This window comes from Eriocheir sinensis, chromosome 58, assembly GCF_024679095.1.
Source record: "Eriocheir sinensis breed Jianghai 21 chromosome 58, ASM2467909v1, whole genome shotgun sequence".
NCBI classification, from domain to species: domain Eukaryota; kingdom Metazoa; phylum Arthropoda; class Malacostraca; order Decapoda; family Varunidae; genus Eriocheir; species Eriocheir sinensis.
The window spans coordinates 4,894,423-4,912,677 of NC_066566.1; the positions used below are offsets into that span (position 1 = coordinate 4,894,423).

General features: G+C 41.6%; 2 protein-coding genes across 4 annotated transcripts in view; one reads left to right on the forward strand and one right to left on the reverse strand.

Annotated features, from left to right (window-relative positions):
* The first annotated feature begins 3,966 nt into the window (after nt 1-3,966).
* LOC126985085 (dynein axonemal light chain 1-like) lies at nt 3,967-11,927 on the forward strand. Its single transcript, XM_050839525.1, has 6 exons — nt 3,967-4,219; nt 5,225-5,397; nt 6,130-6,241; nt 7,157-7,246; nt 7,577-7,667; nt 9,193-11,927. Exons 1-6 carry the CDS (start codon nt 4,217-4,219, stop codon nt 9,516-9,518), a joined length of 795 nt encoding a protein of 264 aa, XP_050695482.1. The 5' UTR covers nt 3,967-4,216; the 3' UTR covers nt 9,519-11,927.
* The window catches only part of LOC126985086 (uncharacterized), a 35,100-nt gene continuing 28,691 nt past the window's right edge, over nt 11,847-18,255 (reverse strand). For all 3 annotated transcript variants that reach the window (XM_050839529.1, XM_050839528.1, XM_050839527.1), the window contains 2 exons: nt 14,868-15,155; nt 11,847-14,582 (listed from right to left, as the gene is read on the reverse strand). In XM_050839529.1, coding sequence (XP_050695486.1) covers nt 14,277-14,582; nt 14,868-15,146 — 585 coding nt within the window. In that variant the 5' untranslated portion in view covers nt 15,147-15,155 and the 3' untranslated portion in view covers nt 11,847-14,276. The remainder of the gene's footprint in view (nt 14,583-14,867; nt 15,156-18,255) is intronic.

The window sequence follows — 18,255 nt, forward strand, 5'->3', positions numbered from 1 at the left end:
TTAACACATTAAGAGTTGCTGGAAAGCTGAATCAGACATGCAGTACCATCATCCTCGCTGTTTCTAGAACGACACTCTGTACATATAAATACAACTCGTACAGAGTGTCTGTCTAGAAACAGCGAGGATGGTGGTAGTGGTACTGTATGTCTGATTCAGCCTTCCAGCTACACTTTGTTACGGTTAAAAAGCTTTGCGAGACTGTACAGGTCTACGCTTGCTGGTCTGAGCATGCGCAGTTCACGAGAGACCAGTGTTTGTAAACAAAAGCGCCAGCTTTTGACGATGGGACACAAAATAACACAACAAGGTTCAGGCGTTTCTAGTATTACCGTCCATATGTACGTGTCAACGTGTGGTTTTCAGGTTTTGTAAGTTTTCTAAAATACAGATAATGAAAATTTGAATTCATCTTTGTTTTTTATTTGAAAAATCAATATAGTATCGTTTTCGCCTATTGGAGTTATCGCTAGGTAGTATCGGAATTGTGGATTTATATCGGGTATCGGTTATCGCCTATATTTGTGTCTCCAGTTAACGAATATCGGTTATCACCGATAAGGTTTTCCATTATCAGTTATCGGTTATCGGGAATAAGGTTTTTTGTTATCGTGCCCAGCTATGAATAATAGTGTATGAAATGGTTTGTCCAGGTGGTCATTTGGGTTTATGACAGGTTAACATTGATGGTTTAGACAAGTAAAGACTCACTAAACCACCATCATTATCATAAAGTAAAACTCCAAATAATACGAGAGGCTGGAGTGTGCTCGTAAACCAAATGGGAATAATAGTGTATGAAGCGGTTTATCCACGTGGTCATTTGGGTTTATGACAGGATCCATTGATGGTTTAGACAAGTAAAGACTTCCTAAACCACCATCATTATCGTAAAGTAAAAACTCCAAATACGAGATGCTGGAATGTGCTCGTAAACCCAACATGCATAATGAAGGAGAAGGCAACCAGAAAGAAAATAGTGAATGAGGAAGATTGTTACGAATACAGCTAACTGACGTCTAGGGGTTGATTTGTGTTGAAAAGATTGCTAACTGTGACATAACAATTGTAAGGTTAAGTGAAAGCAAATGGTACAATTTTACTTAACCTAATAAGACAATTAATTGACATCAGAAGAGAACATATGACAAAATAGGCAATGACAAGAGTAAGTGGTTTGGTTCCCTGAGGTGATTAGTTAGAGTTACAATTATCAATGAGGAACTAAGTATGAAAATTTTCTTTGAGAAACCAAATAAGAATTACAATTGTGGAACGAAATATTAGTTCACTGAGGTGTTTTAGTTTAGAGTTAAGAATTACACATAAGGAATACAAATATATATATATATATATATATATATATATATATATATATATATATATATATATATATATATATATATATATATATATACAAGTGAGAATGGGTATGTGGATAGATGTGTGTATGTAAGTGTGTGAGTGTGTGTGTCAGACCCCTTGGTGAATCCTGGTTAGCTTACAAGTGAAGAGTCCTTGCGTCCTCGGGAAGTGAGTTACCTTTGGTTAAGACTGCCGGGGTTACTTGCTTGTATGATTTCCCCCTTACGGGGGAACGGGCGTTTGTCGTACAAACGACGGCCCGTAGCAGGTTAGGCGCAGTTCTTTTAGCGGGGCGGTTCGCACTCCCGCACGAGGCGAAACAGGGTCGCGTCAGATGCGGTGTTAAGTAAAGCTGGCGTGCCCCTGCACTCTAGCAGATAGTGCTCGAGAGGTTGTTCCACCTCCTCATCACAGTGGGGGCAAACCACAGGAACCGGCCCGTCCGGGTCGAGGAGGGAGGCGCATTTGTAACCCAGACGCAGGGGATGTATGTTGGAGGCCACACGCCTGTGCCGGGGTTAGCAGTGGAAGTCTATTTATAACCTCGGCGGGCGAGACGAGTCCGCGAAGTGTGAGGCTTCGTGACATTCAATTGAATGATGGGTGAAACCTCGGTGTGGAGTCACAAGTCGTGATTCGTGCGTGAGTTGGTTATTGGTGAAGTGGTGATGTGTGATGGCGCGCTTCGAGACTCGAGTTAGACGAGGGTACCATTACAAGATATATATAGGAAAAAGAGGAGTAAGATGTGGAGGAGGTGGATGAGAAAAATAGAAGAGATGAACAGAGGGGTTTATCCAGGAGGTTATGTGAGTTTATGATAGGTCACGATAATGGTTTGCACAGGTAGACTTTCTACTCCATTAACAGTAAAAAAAACAATGTAAATTGCTAATAATCGAAATGCTGGAATGTTTTCGTACTCAAAACAGAGAGAGAAAACAGAGAGAGAAAAGGGTTTATCCTGTGGCAATGTGGGTTTATAATAGGTAACGATGGAAGTCTGGACATCAGTATCAGTAGTTTTGACATCAGTATCAGGACACCTCTCCTCCCGAAATTGACCCCTCTTTCGGCCACCTCTGGATTCTTTTTAGGAGCAGCGAGTAGCGTTTTTTTATTTTTTTTTTATTATCGTTTCCTTTTTTTGTGCCCTTGAGTTGTCTCCTTTGTTGTAAAAAAAAAAAGTGTAAATTGAGAATAATCCGAAGCACAATGTTCCCGTAAGCAAAAGAGGAATAATGGGAGATGCAATTCAGTGTTTATGTAGGTGGGGTTTATAATAGTGCACGATGTTGGTATGGACATGTAAAGACTCTAAACCGCCACCATAACCATAAACCAGTGTAAATTACTAATAATCCGAGATGCTGAAAATGGGAATAATGGAAAGTGAAAGTGTTTATGTAGATGGTCATACGGGTTTAGAATAGGTCAAAGTGTCATATAACCCGTAAAAGTAGCTCTAGAGGTGGACTTAATAAATAAAGAACTGACATTAGGAATCATATGGAGTGTTCTCGTAAACGAAATGGAAATAATGGTGAATGAAAGTGTTTGGTCAAGATGGTCATGTAGAAAAAGCCAACAATAATAGTAAACAAATGATAAATAATACATGTAGCGATAATATTAGTGATAAGGGTAATAATCAGTTGGCATTGGGAGGTCTGTCTATGGGTGGTGTGTAGTTTGTCTCGTAAGGAAAAAGATGAACTGAAATGCGAAGGTATATAGCCTACTTATTCAAGGTGACCGTACTATACATTAATAATAGCTAACAACAGTAATTTCAATATGATAAATAGATAGATAGATAGAGAGAGATAGACAGACAGTGGACAGACAGACAGATAGATTGACTGAGTGTTTGAATGAGTGAGTGACATAGATAGATAAAGAGATAGATATGCATATGGATAGATAGATAGAAAAATAGATATATAGGTCTGTGAAGGCGAAATTTAATTATCAAAACGAAAAAGGAAGAAAAAGTGTCTCAGGCTATTTTGACATTTCCATAATGATATACACATTTGTAAGACCTATTACGGTATCAATATTATTATTTTTTGCGTAAACCATTATTAGGTGTCGTATACTATAACATATCGACCCCCATAGCTAAGACCCATATTTTCACACATTTTTGGGCTTACACACATCCCCTTTTGATAGGGCTTTCGTATAGGTTGTGGGCACGTATTTCTTTTCGTTTTGATTTTTATATTTCGCTTTGACAGACCTATCTATATATTTTTTTTATCTGCATATCTATCTCTTTATCTATCTATGTCACTCACTCATTCAAATACTCAGTCTATCTATCTATCTATCTATCTATCTATCTATCTATCATATTGAGATTACTGTTGTTAGCTATTATAAATGTATAGTACAGTCACCTTGAATAAGTATATACCTTCGCATTTCAGTTCATCGTCTTTTGTCTTACGAGACTGACCACACACCACCCATAGACAGACCTCCCAATGACCACTGCTGATTATTTATTCCCTTTATCTCTATAGCATAGCGATAGTTTGACAAGGCTTCTGCACCATGAACATGAAAAGCACTAATGAGAACCGACTAATCCCCTTTGTGGTCTTTGGAAATAGTTGCTGTGAACTTGTGAGAGCCGAAAGCGTCTGAGATTACGGTCCTTTGATGGGCGTTTGAGAGCGTCCACCCGTTGCCATGCCGACCGCGTACACTAGTAGAAGAGGTTGTGTTTTACCGAGCGCTGGCCCCGGGCGGTTATTTCACGTATCCTGTCTGCTCTCCTTCCTCTCCTGGATGTAGGATTCGTCCCCCACACGCCTCCTACCACCACCGCCCTCAGTGAAGAATGGTAGGTGTGGGGAAGATCAGGATACACTTGGTCATTCTTGTGGCTGTCTTCGTGTCTCCTTATATAGTAACTGATCTTCACTATTCACTGTCATCCTTGCTCTGAAGGCCATATTTTTTAACGTATCGGGCTCCCATGCTCCAATTACGACTATTTCCCGAGGTCACAAAGAAGATTTAACCGGGTTTTCATGAGTGATTTCCCCGGAGGAGCTGCCCTGTATATGCTAACCGGCCTCTTGCAGACTCCTTACGTTCTTATGTTCTTATGTTCTTATGTTCAAGATGCAGAGGTCGTGTAAAACTATCACCGGGATCATTAAACAGTCCATGAGAATCCCAGCAACTTCTACGTGAGGCTTTTGAAACAGGTGAACTGATAGCCGAGACGTTTAAGAATTCGGGCTCGTTGGTCATTCCTGTGGTGGTGTCCAACTCTCCTTATATAGTAACTGATCTTCAATATTCACTGTCATATCGGTTCTGACTCTCTTACTAATACAAGCTTTAAATAATGATTGCTGTAAGCGTATCGGCGCATCATTTCGCCTGTTGGAAAGTCTCTCGTAGAAGTTATTGGGGTTTCAATGAACTGTTTTGTGATCCTAGTGATAGTTTTACACGGCTTCTATAACATGAACGCGGGAAATCACCCATGAAAACCAGGTTAATTATCATCATATAGAAGTTCTGGGACCTCAATGGACTGTTTTGTGATCCTGGTGATAGTTTTACACGGCTTCTAAAACATGAACGGGAAATCACCCACCCATGAAAACCCGGTTAATTATCGTCGTGGAAGATTCTGGGACTTCAATAGACTGTTTTGTGATCGCAGAACAGAAAAAAATGGAATAAAGATTAATAATACAGGCCTAAGAAAACATGTCTGCCTCTCTACTAAGCAAACACATCCTCGCAGAACAGAAAAAAATGGAATAAAGATGAATAATACAGGCATAAAAAACATGTTTGCCTCTCTACTAACGCCCCCGTCTCCTCCCAGTCCCAGGCCAAGGGCGGAGACTCGCAGAAGGGCACGAGCACGCGGGAGGCGCTGCGGCAGTGGGAGGAGAACACGGGGGAGAAGGCGGCCGAGGCTACCGAAGTGAAGCTGATCGGCCTGCAGCCCCCCATTGAGAAGCTGGACGCCTCGCTGCAGACCCTGGCGGCGTGCGAGTGAGTGTGGTGTTGGTGGTGGTGTTGGAATCATCTAACTCTATTTTACTTCTTTCTAGCATCCTTATTTTATCTCCTCTTATTCAGCATCATCTATCTTTATTTCGCCTCTTTTCTCTGTCATCCTCATTTCATACCCTCATCTTCAGCGTCTATTTCTATTTTACTTCTTTCTAGCATCCTTATTTCATCTCCTCTTCTTCAGCATCATCTCTAGTTTCACCTTTCCTTTCTAGCATCCTTATTTCATCTCCATTCTTCAGCAACATCTATATCTATATCGCTTCTTCTTTCTGTCAGCCTTATTTCATCTCTTCTTCAGCATCATCTATCTTTATTTCGCTTCTTCTTTCTGCCATCCTTATTTCATATCCTCGTATTCTGAATCATCTCTAGTTCTGCCTTTTCTTCCAGCATCCTTTTCATCTCTTCTTTGGCACCATCTTTATAGTTTCGCCCCTTATGATAAAGAAACGCTCCCTTTCCTCCCCCATTTCTACAACTCACCTTCCTTTCTAATTAACACACCTCATCTCTTTCTAGCATCCTTATTTAATTCGTCTCCTCTTATCCTGCATCATCTCTAGTTATGCAGGATAAATATAGACAAGCCCTTTCCCTATACTCAACTTTACCTTTTTACCTTTACCCATCTCCCTACCCAACTCTGCCATTTACTTTCATATCCCTCTCGACCCTCATTTTTTACGCTAGTCTCCCCCCACCCCGCAGGAAGCTCTCCCTGTCCACCAACACGATCGAGAAGCTGAACCACCTCAACAACCTTCGCTGTCTTCGTATTCTGAGCCTCGGGAGGAATAATGTTAAGAGCCTGGCCGGCCTGGTGTGTTAAGCGTGCATGTGTTTGTGTGTGTGTGTGGGGAGGGGGAGGGGGAGATGGATGGATGGACAGATAGATAGATAGATAGACAGATGAATAGATAGATAGATAGGTAGGTATATATAGAGAGAGCGCTGTAAAGGATCCATGCTAGGCTATATGAATTCTGCTTTATATCAGAAATTTGGGGAGATGGATGGATGGACAGATAGGTAGATAGATAGACAGATGGATAGATAGGTAGATATATAGAGAGACAGCGCTGTAAGGGATCCATGTTAGGCTATATGTGATCTGCTTTACATAGGAAATTTAGGAAGATCACATACAAGCCATAAACTGGACCCTAAATGATAGCTATTCCGGGTAACTTCGAAGATAGACTGAGTTCTTTCTTTTGTCCTGTCTCTATCATTTATATGTACCTCCGAGACTTCGCCTTTCCTCTAACGATAAAACTGGGGAGGAAAAATCATTGGTTCTCTTTCCTCAAATTTCTATGCAACATCATTTTCCCTTTCTTTAAGCATTGCCAGAATCCTCTCAATACGGCACACAGTGTTGGATGCAGCCATTAACCTATAAAACTGGCTCATGTAGAAAGCTCGTAAGGAAGGGGATCTGGCTCACTGTTGGAACTATCTCAAGGGAATGGCCAAGGAAGGGAGTTTGTGATATGGGTGTAAGCCAGTAACCAATGGACTAATTAATACCTTACATGGAAAGGGGTTATAAATGCATTGTCTGGCATACTGATACTGTTGGAACTATCTCAAGGTAATGGCCTAGGAAGGGAGAGCTCAAGGGAGTGGTCTAGTAAGGGAGAGCTTGTGATATAGGCAAAACGCAGTGACCTATATGTATGCATTAGTAAATGGAAAAGAGTTATAATACATTTTTCCTTTATATTTCGTCTAGGAGGTGCTGGCGGAGACCCTTGAGCAGCTCTGGATCTCCTATAACTTGATAGAGAAGTTGAAAGGTATCGGCACACTCAAGAAGCTGAAGGTAATGTGGTTTAGAGTTTTGTTCTTGTCCCTTTGTAACAGCCATTCACGACCAAGAGGAGGTGTTGTGAATACGGTAATAAAATTAGGAATAATGTTGTGGATACCTTTGATAATAATGGGAGTCATTTTAACCTAAGAAGGATGGAAAATGTTCATGCTATCACTACTACTACTACTACTACTACTACTACTACTACTACTACTACTACTACTACTACTACTACTACTGCTACTACTGATACTACTGATACTACTATGACAATAATGGCAATAATAATAATAATAATAATAATAATTTTTTTTTTCCTTTTTTTTGTGTGTGCGTCAGGTTCTGTACATGTCCAACAATCTAGTGAAAGAGTGGGGAGAGTTCATGAAGCTCCTGGAGGTTACGACGCTGGAGGAACTCAATTTCGTCGGTAAGAGTTATTATACTAGTGAACAGGAAATGCCGTCACTTCTATACCCATGTTAAGGTCCACCCATCATAAAGGTCGCCTGCCCCCTTCTCCTGAGCTTCAATATGTTCGATTAAGGAGTAATTGCAACCACCTAGCAAAGCAGTGTTAAGTAGGAGTACGTGAATGTTAGAAGCGAGATTGTACCGGGTAGGAAGAGAACACTAAATGATTTCAAGAGATAAAAAGCCAGAATATTGAAAGTTTTACCCCTTTAGAATAATCCAAGTGCCTTTATTACAGTTAATTAAAAGTCAGCTCCCTTAGCTTTGCCTTATGAACTCCTAAAACCGTCCGCTGCGACTGGTACGGATTTGGCTTTCACTGGTAGCCGGGTAACATATAGCCCCAGTCTTTCTCTGCCTCTGTGGTAGATAGTGGAATGTTTCCCATGTGGTATTGGTATGCTGGTTATCCCCTCCCAAGGTGCATGACATTACATTTTTCTTCATTGAACTATAGAAGCCACTTTTTATTCCATTCCTCTAGCTTGGTGATGTCTTCTGGTAGGAAATCCACAGTCAAGGGGTTAAAAAAAAATCTACTATACGAGAATAAACGCTTGAATGGTCATATCTGAAAGGGTTCCAAGGTTCAAAGGGAGGGTATAAATGTTTGAATGGTCATATACAAGGGTTCCAAAGTTCAGAAGATTAGATGGAGTTATATGTAAGGGATGATGGGTGCTAGATCGGTAATAATATAGGTCTTTTATCAACTCTCATATGCTAAGTGATTGCGTTAGATAGATTTATATAGATGGGATGGATGCTAGATTAGTATTAGTATATATAGTCAGCAGTTAGTTAGTTAGTTAGTTAATTAGTATAGTGGGTTTTTTTCAGTAGTTATCGTGTGTAAGGTGACTGCCCTTTCATTAGTGTCCCAATATCGTTCCGTACCCTCGTGTAGTGGTTTTATGAGGCCTTAATTTAATTCCTCGTCCGTCGCCCTTTACAGCCGGGGAATGCGATAACGTGATAATTAAACCCTTATCTCGCTGATACGAAGGACAATGCCGCCACCACCACCACCACCAGCAATACCGATGTCGTGTTCCCCGGCACCAGCGACAGCAACAGCAACAGCATTCACAACAACAACAATTATGAAACATCAAACAGCATTTATAACAACAGAAACAAAAACAACAAATACGTCAAAAAAGGAAAATACGAAAAAAAAACTGCAATCATAACAGCAACAATAAGAACAACTACAATAATAATAATAATAATAACCACAACAATAACAACTCTTCCTCCTCCTCCTCCTCCTCCTCCTCCTCCTACTACTACTACTACTACTACTACTACTACTACTTCCACTACCACACCCCTACCACTACTACTACTGCCACTACCACAGCACCACCACTAGCACCATTGCCACCACAACCATCATCAAACCATATCAACAAAAACAACCATCTTCACCCTACCACCACCACCACCACCACCACCACCTCCTTCTCTCCCTCCTACAGGCAACCCGCTGGAGGAGAAGCACTCGGCGGAAGGCACGTGGAGGTCAGAGGTGGAGCGCAAACTGACGTGGCTGAAGAAACTCGACGGTCTGCCCATCATTCGAGACGTGGACGACGAGCTCATCATCGAACAGCAGCAGCAACAACAGCAGCAGCAACAGCAACAGGAGACCCAACAACTACAGGAGCAGGAGGAGCAGAAGGAGGAGGGCGAGGAAGGAGCAGAGAAGGAAGGGGAAGGACAGGGGGAGCAGGAGAATCAGGAGGGAGAGGATAAGGACTCTGGTGGAAAGGGTGACGGCGAAAAGAAGGCGGCAGAGACTTAAATATCACTAAAAAGAAGAGGAACAGAAAATGAAAGAAAAGAAGGGAAGTGAAATAGACAGAAAGAAAAGGACCAAGAGACAAAGAATATTGACTCGAATGGAGAAAAACAACAGCGAAAAACAGGATTCAGAAACTTAATAATAACAGGAATAGGAGGAGGAGAACCAGGAGAGGAGAGAAGATAAGCAGAACAGACAGAAATTAAAGGAAAAAATGAAAACCAAGAGTCGCAAAATAAGGACTCAGGTGGAAAGAGTATAATGGTGAAAAGGAAGACCTGAGAGACTTCATGATACGTAAACTAACAAGGAAAGAAATTGGAGGGGAAAGAAAAGAAGCAAAACAGACAAAACAAAAGAAGTACGAGAGTCGCAAAATAAGGACTCGGGTGAAAAGAATAAGGATGAAAAGAAGGCCGCAGAAACTTCTTAATATTATAAAAAAAAAACACAAGGGACAGAAGCAGGAAGGGAAAGAAAAGAAGCAAAACAGACAAAACAAAAGAAATACGAGAGTCGCAAAATAAGGACTCGGGTGAAAACAATAAGGATGAAAAGAAGGCCGCAGAAACTTCTTAATATTATAAAAAAAAAAATACAAGGGACAGAAGCAGGAAGGGAAAGAAAAGAAGCAAAACAGACACAAAGAAAAGGAGAACCAACAAAAACAAGATAAAAAAACACTCGAGTGGAAAGAATACTAGTGAAAAAGAAGGCCGCAGAAACTTCATAATACTAAAAAAAGAAGAGGAACAGAGAAAAAAGGGAGGAAAGATGGAGCAGCAAAACGGACAGATGTGAAAGGAAAAGCAACAGTGAGAGGAAAAGAAATCAAATAGGAACGGTAACAGTGACAAGGAGGCCTCAGAGACATGATACCAAAGAAACAGGAAGAGAGTAAGTAGAAGGAAAGGAGAGAATCGGAACAATAGGAACAAAAGAAGAACCAGCAGTCAGTGGATAAGGTTCCTACTCTATCTCTAAGCTTCTGAGAATAACTATCTTTGGAGCTGATTAAATGGACTTGTCTTCATAAGCTGGAGGTGGGACGGGAGGTGCATTGCGGATTATCTCTTAGACAAACATTCATAGATCTATCTCAGCATGACCGGTAACTCCCATAAATAGGGACGGAAATAGATAAGTATATATACGTGTAAAAAAATATATATATACTTAAGTGGCGGGTCTACGATATTTTTCTCTTCCATTTACTTGCCAACTCAAAAACCAACGGCAGCTTTTCAACTCTTTTTCCGCGCCTTCGTTGAATACCACTTACTTCCCTTCCAAATATTTACTTGTTATCTTATCTACGGAATACCATTACTAACAGAGGAAATAGCATGTAGCACTTAGCCATTAACTCATAGAACCAAAGACTCTTCATATCTACGTCCACCTAGGTCTATGTCTGCCCTCACCTGTACAATTCCATGGTCGTCACTCTGTTACTTTGGTTGTCTATATGTTGACGTGACCTGCTCAGATCCCCTTCTTGTTCTTCATCGTCATTGTAGTATCTTCAAATTTGGTCTGTTCTCTATTCCATGATGCTCGCTTGCTGTCTCTTTGTTAATATAATACTCGGCATGACGTGACCTGCGCGGATCCACTTCTTGTTCTTCATCGTCATTGCAGCATCATCAAATTTGGTCTGTTCTCTATTCCATGATGCTCGCTTGCTGTCTTTTCTTTATATTCAGCCTTTAGCCAGTGTTCATTTCCTTTTCTCCTGTACTCTCTGTCTATTTTGCTTATCTTCTCTCCTCTCCTGCATCTGCTTCTCCTATTCCTATTATTATTAAGTTTCTGAATCCTGTTTTTCACCGTTTTTTTTTCCATCCGAGTCCATATTCTCTGTCTCTTGGTCCTTTTCTTTCTGTCTATTTCACTTCCCTCGTTTACTTCCCTTTTCTGTTCCTCTTGTTTTAGTTAACGTCTCGGCGCCTCAGTTCGCTAGTTTGAAAAGCCACTCGTAGAAGTTGCGAGGGTTTTCATGGACTGTTTTGCGATCCTAGTGATTGTTGTACGCGACCTTTTTCTTGTTATTTTTTTTTACAGCAGAGGAGACAGTTCAAGGGCGTAGAAAGTCCGAAAAAGCTACAGATGCTGTCGAAAATAAAAACATGGGTGAAATAGAAATGGTCACAGATGGAAAAGAATATAAAATGTACCTTAAGTTGCTGCCATTGTTTATTGGTGATGCATTTACGTAAATCAATAAAAAAATAATAAGATTGTGAATCGATATCCCAAAAAAACAAGTCTTCTCATTACACGAAAATAGCTTCCGTGTTTGAACTGACGGTGTTGATATGGTAATAATAATAATAATAATAATAATAATAATAATAATAATAATAATAATAATAATAATAATAATAATAATAATAATAATAATAATAAACCCATGCATAACTTACGATCATCCAAGGTGCTGTGCAATATAACTCTACAAACACACACTCTTCTAACCTCTCTACAACATACTCTATACAACACTCTCTATACAACATACGGTAATATCAGGTGGTGTACGATATTATATACTCTACAGCAATACACTTCTATCCTTTATACAACATACTCACATACTCTATACAACATACGATAACCTGAAGGTGTTTTACAATATATTACTCTACAGGAACACACCCTCCTATACTTTACACACCATGACAGCACAATACTAAGCTGAACGTAAAATAAGATGAGGTATTTCAACGCCTGAGCCACGGAACACTAATGTCAGAGCCTTGCATTTTAAAACGTATTCACTAGATAGGGAGATAAATATAGATAGATAGATAGATAAACAGATGCGGAGAGAGAGAGAGAGAGAGAGAGAGAGAGAGAGAGAGAGAGCGCTTCCTATTATATATCTAAGCTTCTGAGAATAACTATCTTTGGAGCTGATTAAATGGACTTGTCTTCTTAAGCTTAAGGTGGGACGGGATATCCATTACAAATTCCCTCTTAGACAAACATTCATAGATCTATCTCAGCATGACCGGTAACTCACATAAATAGGGACGGAAATGAATAAGTATATATACGTGTAAAAAAAATACATATATATTGGCGGGTCTACGACTTTTTCTTTTCCTTTTACTTTCAAGGTAGGCTAAGGAGAGGAGGGGTGCATAAGAGGATAAGGTTGTACTAGGAGAAAAGGACAAAATACAAGAAGTCTCAGTGTCAATAGAAAGGTGTGCTAAGGGGGAACTAAGATGATTTTGACGAGGTTTAGTAAGGGTCGTATGCCTAAACATTTCGTATTCTTAAACATGTTGTATTAGGAGAAAAGGACAAAAAATAAGTCTGTGTCAATAAAAGGGTGTGCTAAGGGGGAACTAAGGTGATTTTGACGAGGCTTACTAAAGGTCGTATGCTTAAACAGGTCAGCGGCCAAGTAGGCTACACATATTTGACAAGGGTTTTCTAGGAGTTTTGAGCATTTCCAGGGCTAGTTTTATGACCGTATGCTTAAACAGTTCAGCGGCCAAGTAGGCTACACATATTTGACAAGGGTTTTCTAGGAGTTTTGAGCATTTCCAGGGCTAGTTTCATGACCCTAGAGGTAGTTTGACCCTTCTTCTGTGCCATGAGGTTAAACCTACACTCATTAGAACCCGACTAATCTCTCTTTTACTCTTTGGAAATGCGTAGTTGATGTGAAGGTGGAGGGACAAATAGGTCAGGTTAAGTTAGGTTATTTTATCTGAAGAAGAGAAGGAAAACGTAAAGCAGTGAGCGAGGGGGGTCAGGTTCAGTCTTGTTAGGTTAGCGAAAGCGTCTGAACATACCGCCCATAAGGTTTCCCAAGACCCCTCCCCTTAATCAAACTCCGCCACTGAAAGACTTACAAGAAGGAGAAAAACAGAAAGAAGAGGTTAAAGCCACGCCAGAGGATGAAGATGAAGTACTGGAGTCACGAATGAAGAAGATAATACTGGAGATAATGATGGCGATAAGAATGAAGGAAGATGAGATGCATGTGATAGGAGGAAAAGGAAGAGGAAAAGGAAGATAAGATATACACTGCCGGCATGGGAAAGAGCACACGGAAGATAGGCTAGCAGACCCAAGTTAGAGGAAGAGGAAGAAGAGGAGGAAAGGAAGAACTAGAATGTGAACGAGATACGAAAAACGAACGAGGAAGGAAAGACAAAATTCAGATAACAGACATATGCTATTAGAGAACGAAGAAGCGGGGCAGGAGAACCAGAAGCAACTGTGAACGAGAACAGAAAACAAACGAAAACAGACAGCAAGGGAAAGACAAAACAGAGCTAAGCCATAACATGAGTAAGATAAGGAGGAACAGGAGGACTAGAATAAAAAATGTAGACAAGAGAGAAAAAGGAAATGAAAAGTACCAATTTCACTAACCCTTCTTAATCGCCTCTACAAGAACCAGAAGGAGCCGTTGAAAAGAGAGAGAGAAAGATAACAAGACGAGGGAGAGACTAAGACTGAGACCAAACTGACTAACCCTTCTCACTACCATTATTAACCGCCCTTACGAGAACTACTGAAGAAGACGCCGTTGAAAAGAGAGAGAGAGAGAGAGAGAGAGAGAGAGAGAGAGAGAGAGAGAGAGAGAGAGAGAGAGAGAGAGAGATCAAACTGACTAACCCTTCTCACTACCATCAACCGCCCTTACGTGAACTTGAAGGCGCCGTTGAAAAGAGTGAAGACCAAGACCAGGACCAAATTGACTCATAACCCTTCTCCTATTTCCAACCGACCTTTTTACTTGTGTTCGTGTCCCCTGAATGGGTCGTAGCCCTTGAAATTGAAGCCACTGAACCCGTCGTAGCCCTTGAAGCTGCCGAGGGAGGAGGAGAGGTGGGAGGTGGCGGGGGCGTGGTGGTAGGAGGGGCGGTGCTGGTGGTAGGGGCGGGGGGCTGGGGCGTGGTAGGTGGGGGCGGCGCATTTGGTTACCTCAACCTTCTTTATCTCGGTCTCTGTTGCGTACACAGTGTTCTCCAGCACCTCCGTCAGCACCTCCGTCAGCACCTGGGTCTCGTGCACGGTGGCGTAGGCGGTGGTCACGATCTGCGGGGTTCGAACGAGGGGAGGAGAGAGTTACATGGAAGTGCATTATTACATAGTACAAGTCAATTTAACTACCTGTGGCTGTTTAATGGTCGGAAGGAAGGTGAATTACATAGTATTACATAAAATTACACGATCTGGGGTACAAGTAGAATGGGAAGGATGTGAAGTGAAGAGCATAAGAACATGAGAACGTTAAAAAGCACGACCTCCTTAAGGAAAAAACACAACGAAAACAAAAGAGCATCGCGGGCCTTGAGTGTCGCTCCCTCGGCCTTCCCTCACCTGTTCGATCTCCGTGTTCGTCTCCACCAGCGTCTCCGTCACGAACTCCGTCTTCGTCTTCGTGTTGGTCTCGGTTTCAGTGGCGGTCTCGGTCTGCACGAGCTCCTCCACCACCGTGTTGAAGGCCGTCTCCGTCTCCGTCTGCACCTCCGTCACCGTCTCGTACACCGTCACCGTGGGGGCGTAGCAGGCCGGCGCCGGGGCAACATAGCGCACGTCAGCCACCGCCAAGGGCACCAGCAGGAGGGCCGCCGCCAACACAGCAATCGTCATCTTCATCGTAGTTATCTGTAAAGGAGATAGATAGCCGCGGATGTTAGTGTGCGTGGTGAAAGAGGGACAAATAGGTCAGGTTAGGTAAAGTTAGGTTATTTTATCTGAAGAAGAGAAGGGAAAGGTGAAGCAGGGAGCGAAGGAGGTCAGGTTCAGTCTCGTTAGGTTAGTTTATCTGTAGAGGAGTCGCAAGGGAGAGTCATTAGGGAGGCAGGTGAGGCAGGGAGCGAGGAAAGGAAGGTGAGGATAGGTAATCTGTAGGAGACAAGGATCGCGGTAGGTGTGTTAGAGTACTTAAGACAGAAGTGAGGCAGGGAACGAGGGACGGAAGGTGACGTTATCTATAGAAGAGAAGGGTCGCGATAGGTGTGTTAGGGAGAAAAGTGAAGCAGGGGAAGAGGAAGATCAGTTTAGGCATCACTGGTTACGCCCCACCTTGAAAGAAAGAGAAGACTAGAGAGAAGGATAAAGGGCACGAGTGGGTGAACTTGAGAGGTAAAAAAACACTAGAGAGAGGGATGAAGGGGGTGAGAGAGGGAAGCAAAGAAGTATAAGGGAAGACTAGGGAGAGAGAGGAGTGGAAGGGCGTGAGAGGGAAGATGGGGAAAGGGAATATTAGAGAGGAGTAGAGGACGTGGGTGAGGAAGTAAGAGTTAAGAAAAGCCTAGAGAGGAATGAAGGGGGCGTGGGTGAGGGAGTAAAGAAATAAGGAAAGACTAGAGAGAGAGGAGTGGAAGGCGTGGGCGGGAGACGATGAGGAAAGGGAAGTGCTGAGAGAGGAATGACTACCGTGGGAGAGAGAAAGAATGAGGTAGAGGTTGAACTATATGAGGAAATGATGGACGAGAGAGAGAGAGAGAGAGAGAGAGAGAGAGAGAGAGAGAGAGAGAGAGAGAGAGAGAGAGAGAGAGAGAGAGAGAGAGAGAAGTTGAGTAGCGAAGATCGATTTAGAGATGATGAAATAATGATTCAAGGTGTGGCGATGGAGGGGAAAAGAAGGAAGAAGGGAAACTACAGAAGACGGAAGAGTGGATGGAGGCAGAGAGCAAGAATGAAAGAAAATGAAGTACGAGGGAATAAATAGTTGATTGAATATGAGGAAGAAAGTAGGAAGAAGGGGAAACTACGGAAGACGGAAGAGTGGATGGAGGTAGAAAGCAAGAATGAAAGAAAATGAAGTACAAGGGAATGATGGATAGAATATGAGGAAGACAAGTAAAGAGTGGAGAGGCTTAACTTAGAATTACGAAGAAGAACAAGGAGACGAAACAAATAGAAGAACATAAATAAGGAAAACCAACACACACATAGAGAGAGAGAGAGAGAGAGAGAGAGAGAAAAAGAGATTACGTCGAGGAGTAAGAGGACGAAAATGAAGAACAAGAAAAAACAAGAAGAACAAGAAAGTGAAGACGATGATGATGATGGAAATAAGAAACAAAAAAAAAACAAAAAAACACAAATAATAGAGGAAAGGAGGAGAAAGAGAAAACGGGGAGAGGCGAAAGGAGGAAGAACAAGATGATGATGATGATGAGGAGGAGGAGGAAGATGATAATGATGAAAATAAGGTAAACCAACACACATACAAGATGGATAAAGGAGGAGGAGGAGACGTGAGATGATATTAGTGGAGGGGAATAAGCATCCTAAATTGGAGGTAAAAAGGTCAGAGGTGAGAGAGGGCGGCCCACACGTCTCTCTCTCTCTCTCTCTCTCTCTCTCTGATGTTGTTAGTCCTAAATCTCTCTCTACTTTCTCTCTTTTAAATATAATGACTCAAATTTATCAAGACCAAATTTTCTCGCCTTTTAAAAGATTAGGAGGTCATTTTTATCGACTTGAGAGAGAGAGAGAGAGAGAGAGAGAGAGAGAGAGAGAGAGAGAGAGAGAGAGAGAGGGGCATATGGGAAGTAGTGAAGCGAACAGACCATATAACCATCCCGTCAACCCCCTACAGCTAGCGTTATATTATAGTACAGTTCCCCCCTCGAGCTGTTACCACTGGCACGGTCGGAGCAGCACTGATTGTAGAAACTCATCACCCCCACCATCACCACCTCCACCACTATTACCGTAACAACAACCACCACCATCACCACCTCCAATCATGTGTCGTTTAATTAGCATCTTCAAATCTATAAGAAAATATCGTAAAAGTATTCATTGTAGTAGTAGTAGTAGTAGTAGTAGTTGTAGTTGTTGTTGTTGTTGTTGTTGTTGTAGTGGTCGTGGTGGAAAATCCTTTAAAATTATGATAAAAAAATATGAACTGTCAAGGTTGTTAGAGAGTGTTGCGTGCGTAGGTGTGTGTGTGTGTGAGTGTGTGTGTGTGTGTGTGTGTGTGTGTGAGTGTGTGTATGGAAAGTCGAATCTGTAAAAGTGGTTCAGAGTTCGTTCGTTTGAGAACAGGTGGCTAATCACTGAGTGCGTACACACACACACACACACACACACACACACACACACACACACACACACACACACACACACACACACACACACACACAAACACACACACACACTATCATTACTTTTTTACTATTATTATTAGTTATTGATAGTAGCAGTGTTTATGATAGTAGTAGTAGTAGTAGTAGTAGTAGTAGTAGTAGAACGTAAAGGATAAACATTTATATAAGAAATGTTATGATGAGAATAAAATTAAACACATTAACTAGTTCACAAATATAGACAAGCAAGCCACTACTTATTTGCGTATCAGTGCAAGCAAACAGTCAACTCACTGGGCTATGATTATACGTTAACCACATCTATTTACCAAGCAATGTGTTAGTCAGACAGAGATAAGCATGACATTATGTAAGTGCATGGAGCCGAGTATGACAAATGAGAGTGAGGGGATTATAAAACTGAGAGGAAATGTCATGCTAATATTTTGAAACATAGACTATCAGTGAGAATAGTATGACTAGCAATAATATTAGTGGTAGTATTTGTTGTTGTAGTAGTAGCAGTGGTTGTGGTAGTGGTTGTTGTAGTAGTAGTAGTAGTAGTAGTAGTAGTAGGAGGAGGAGGAGGAGGAGGAGGAGGAGAAGTAGTGGTAGTATGGTCAAGAAGAAGAAGAAGAAGAAAAAGAAGAAGAAAAAGAAGA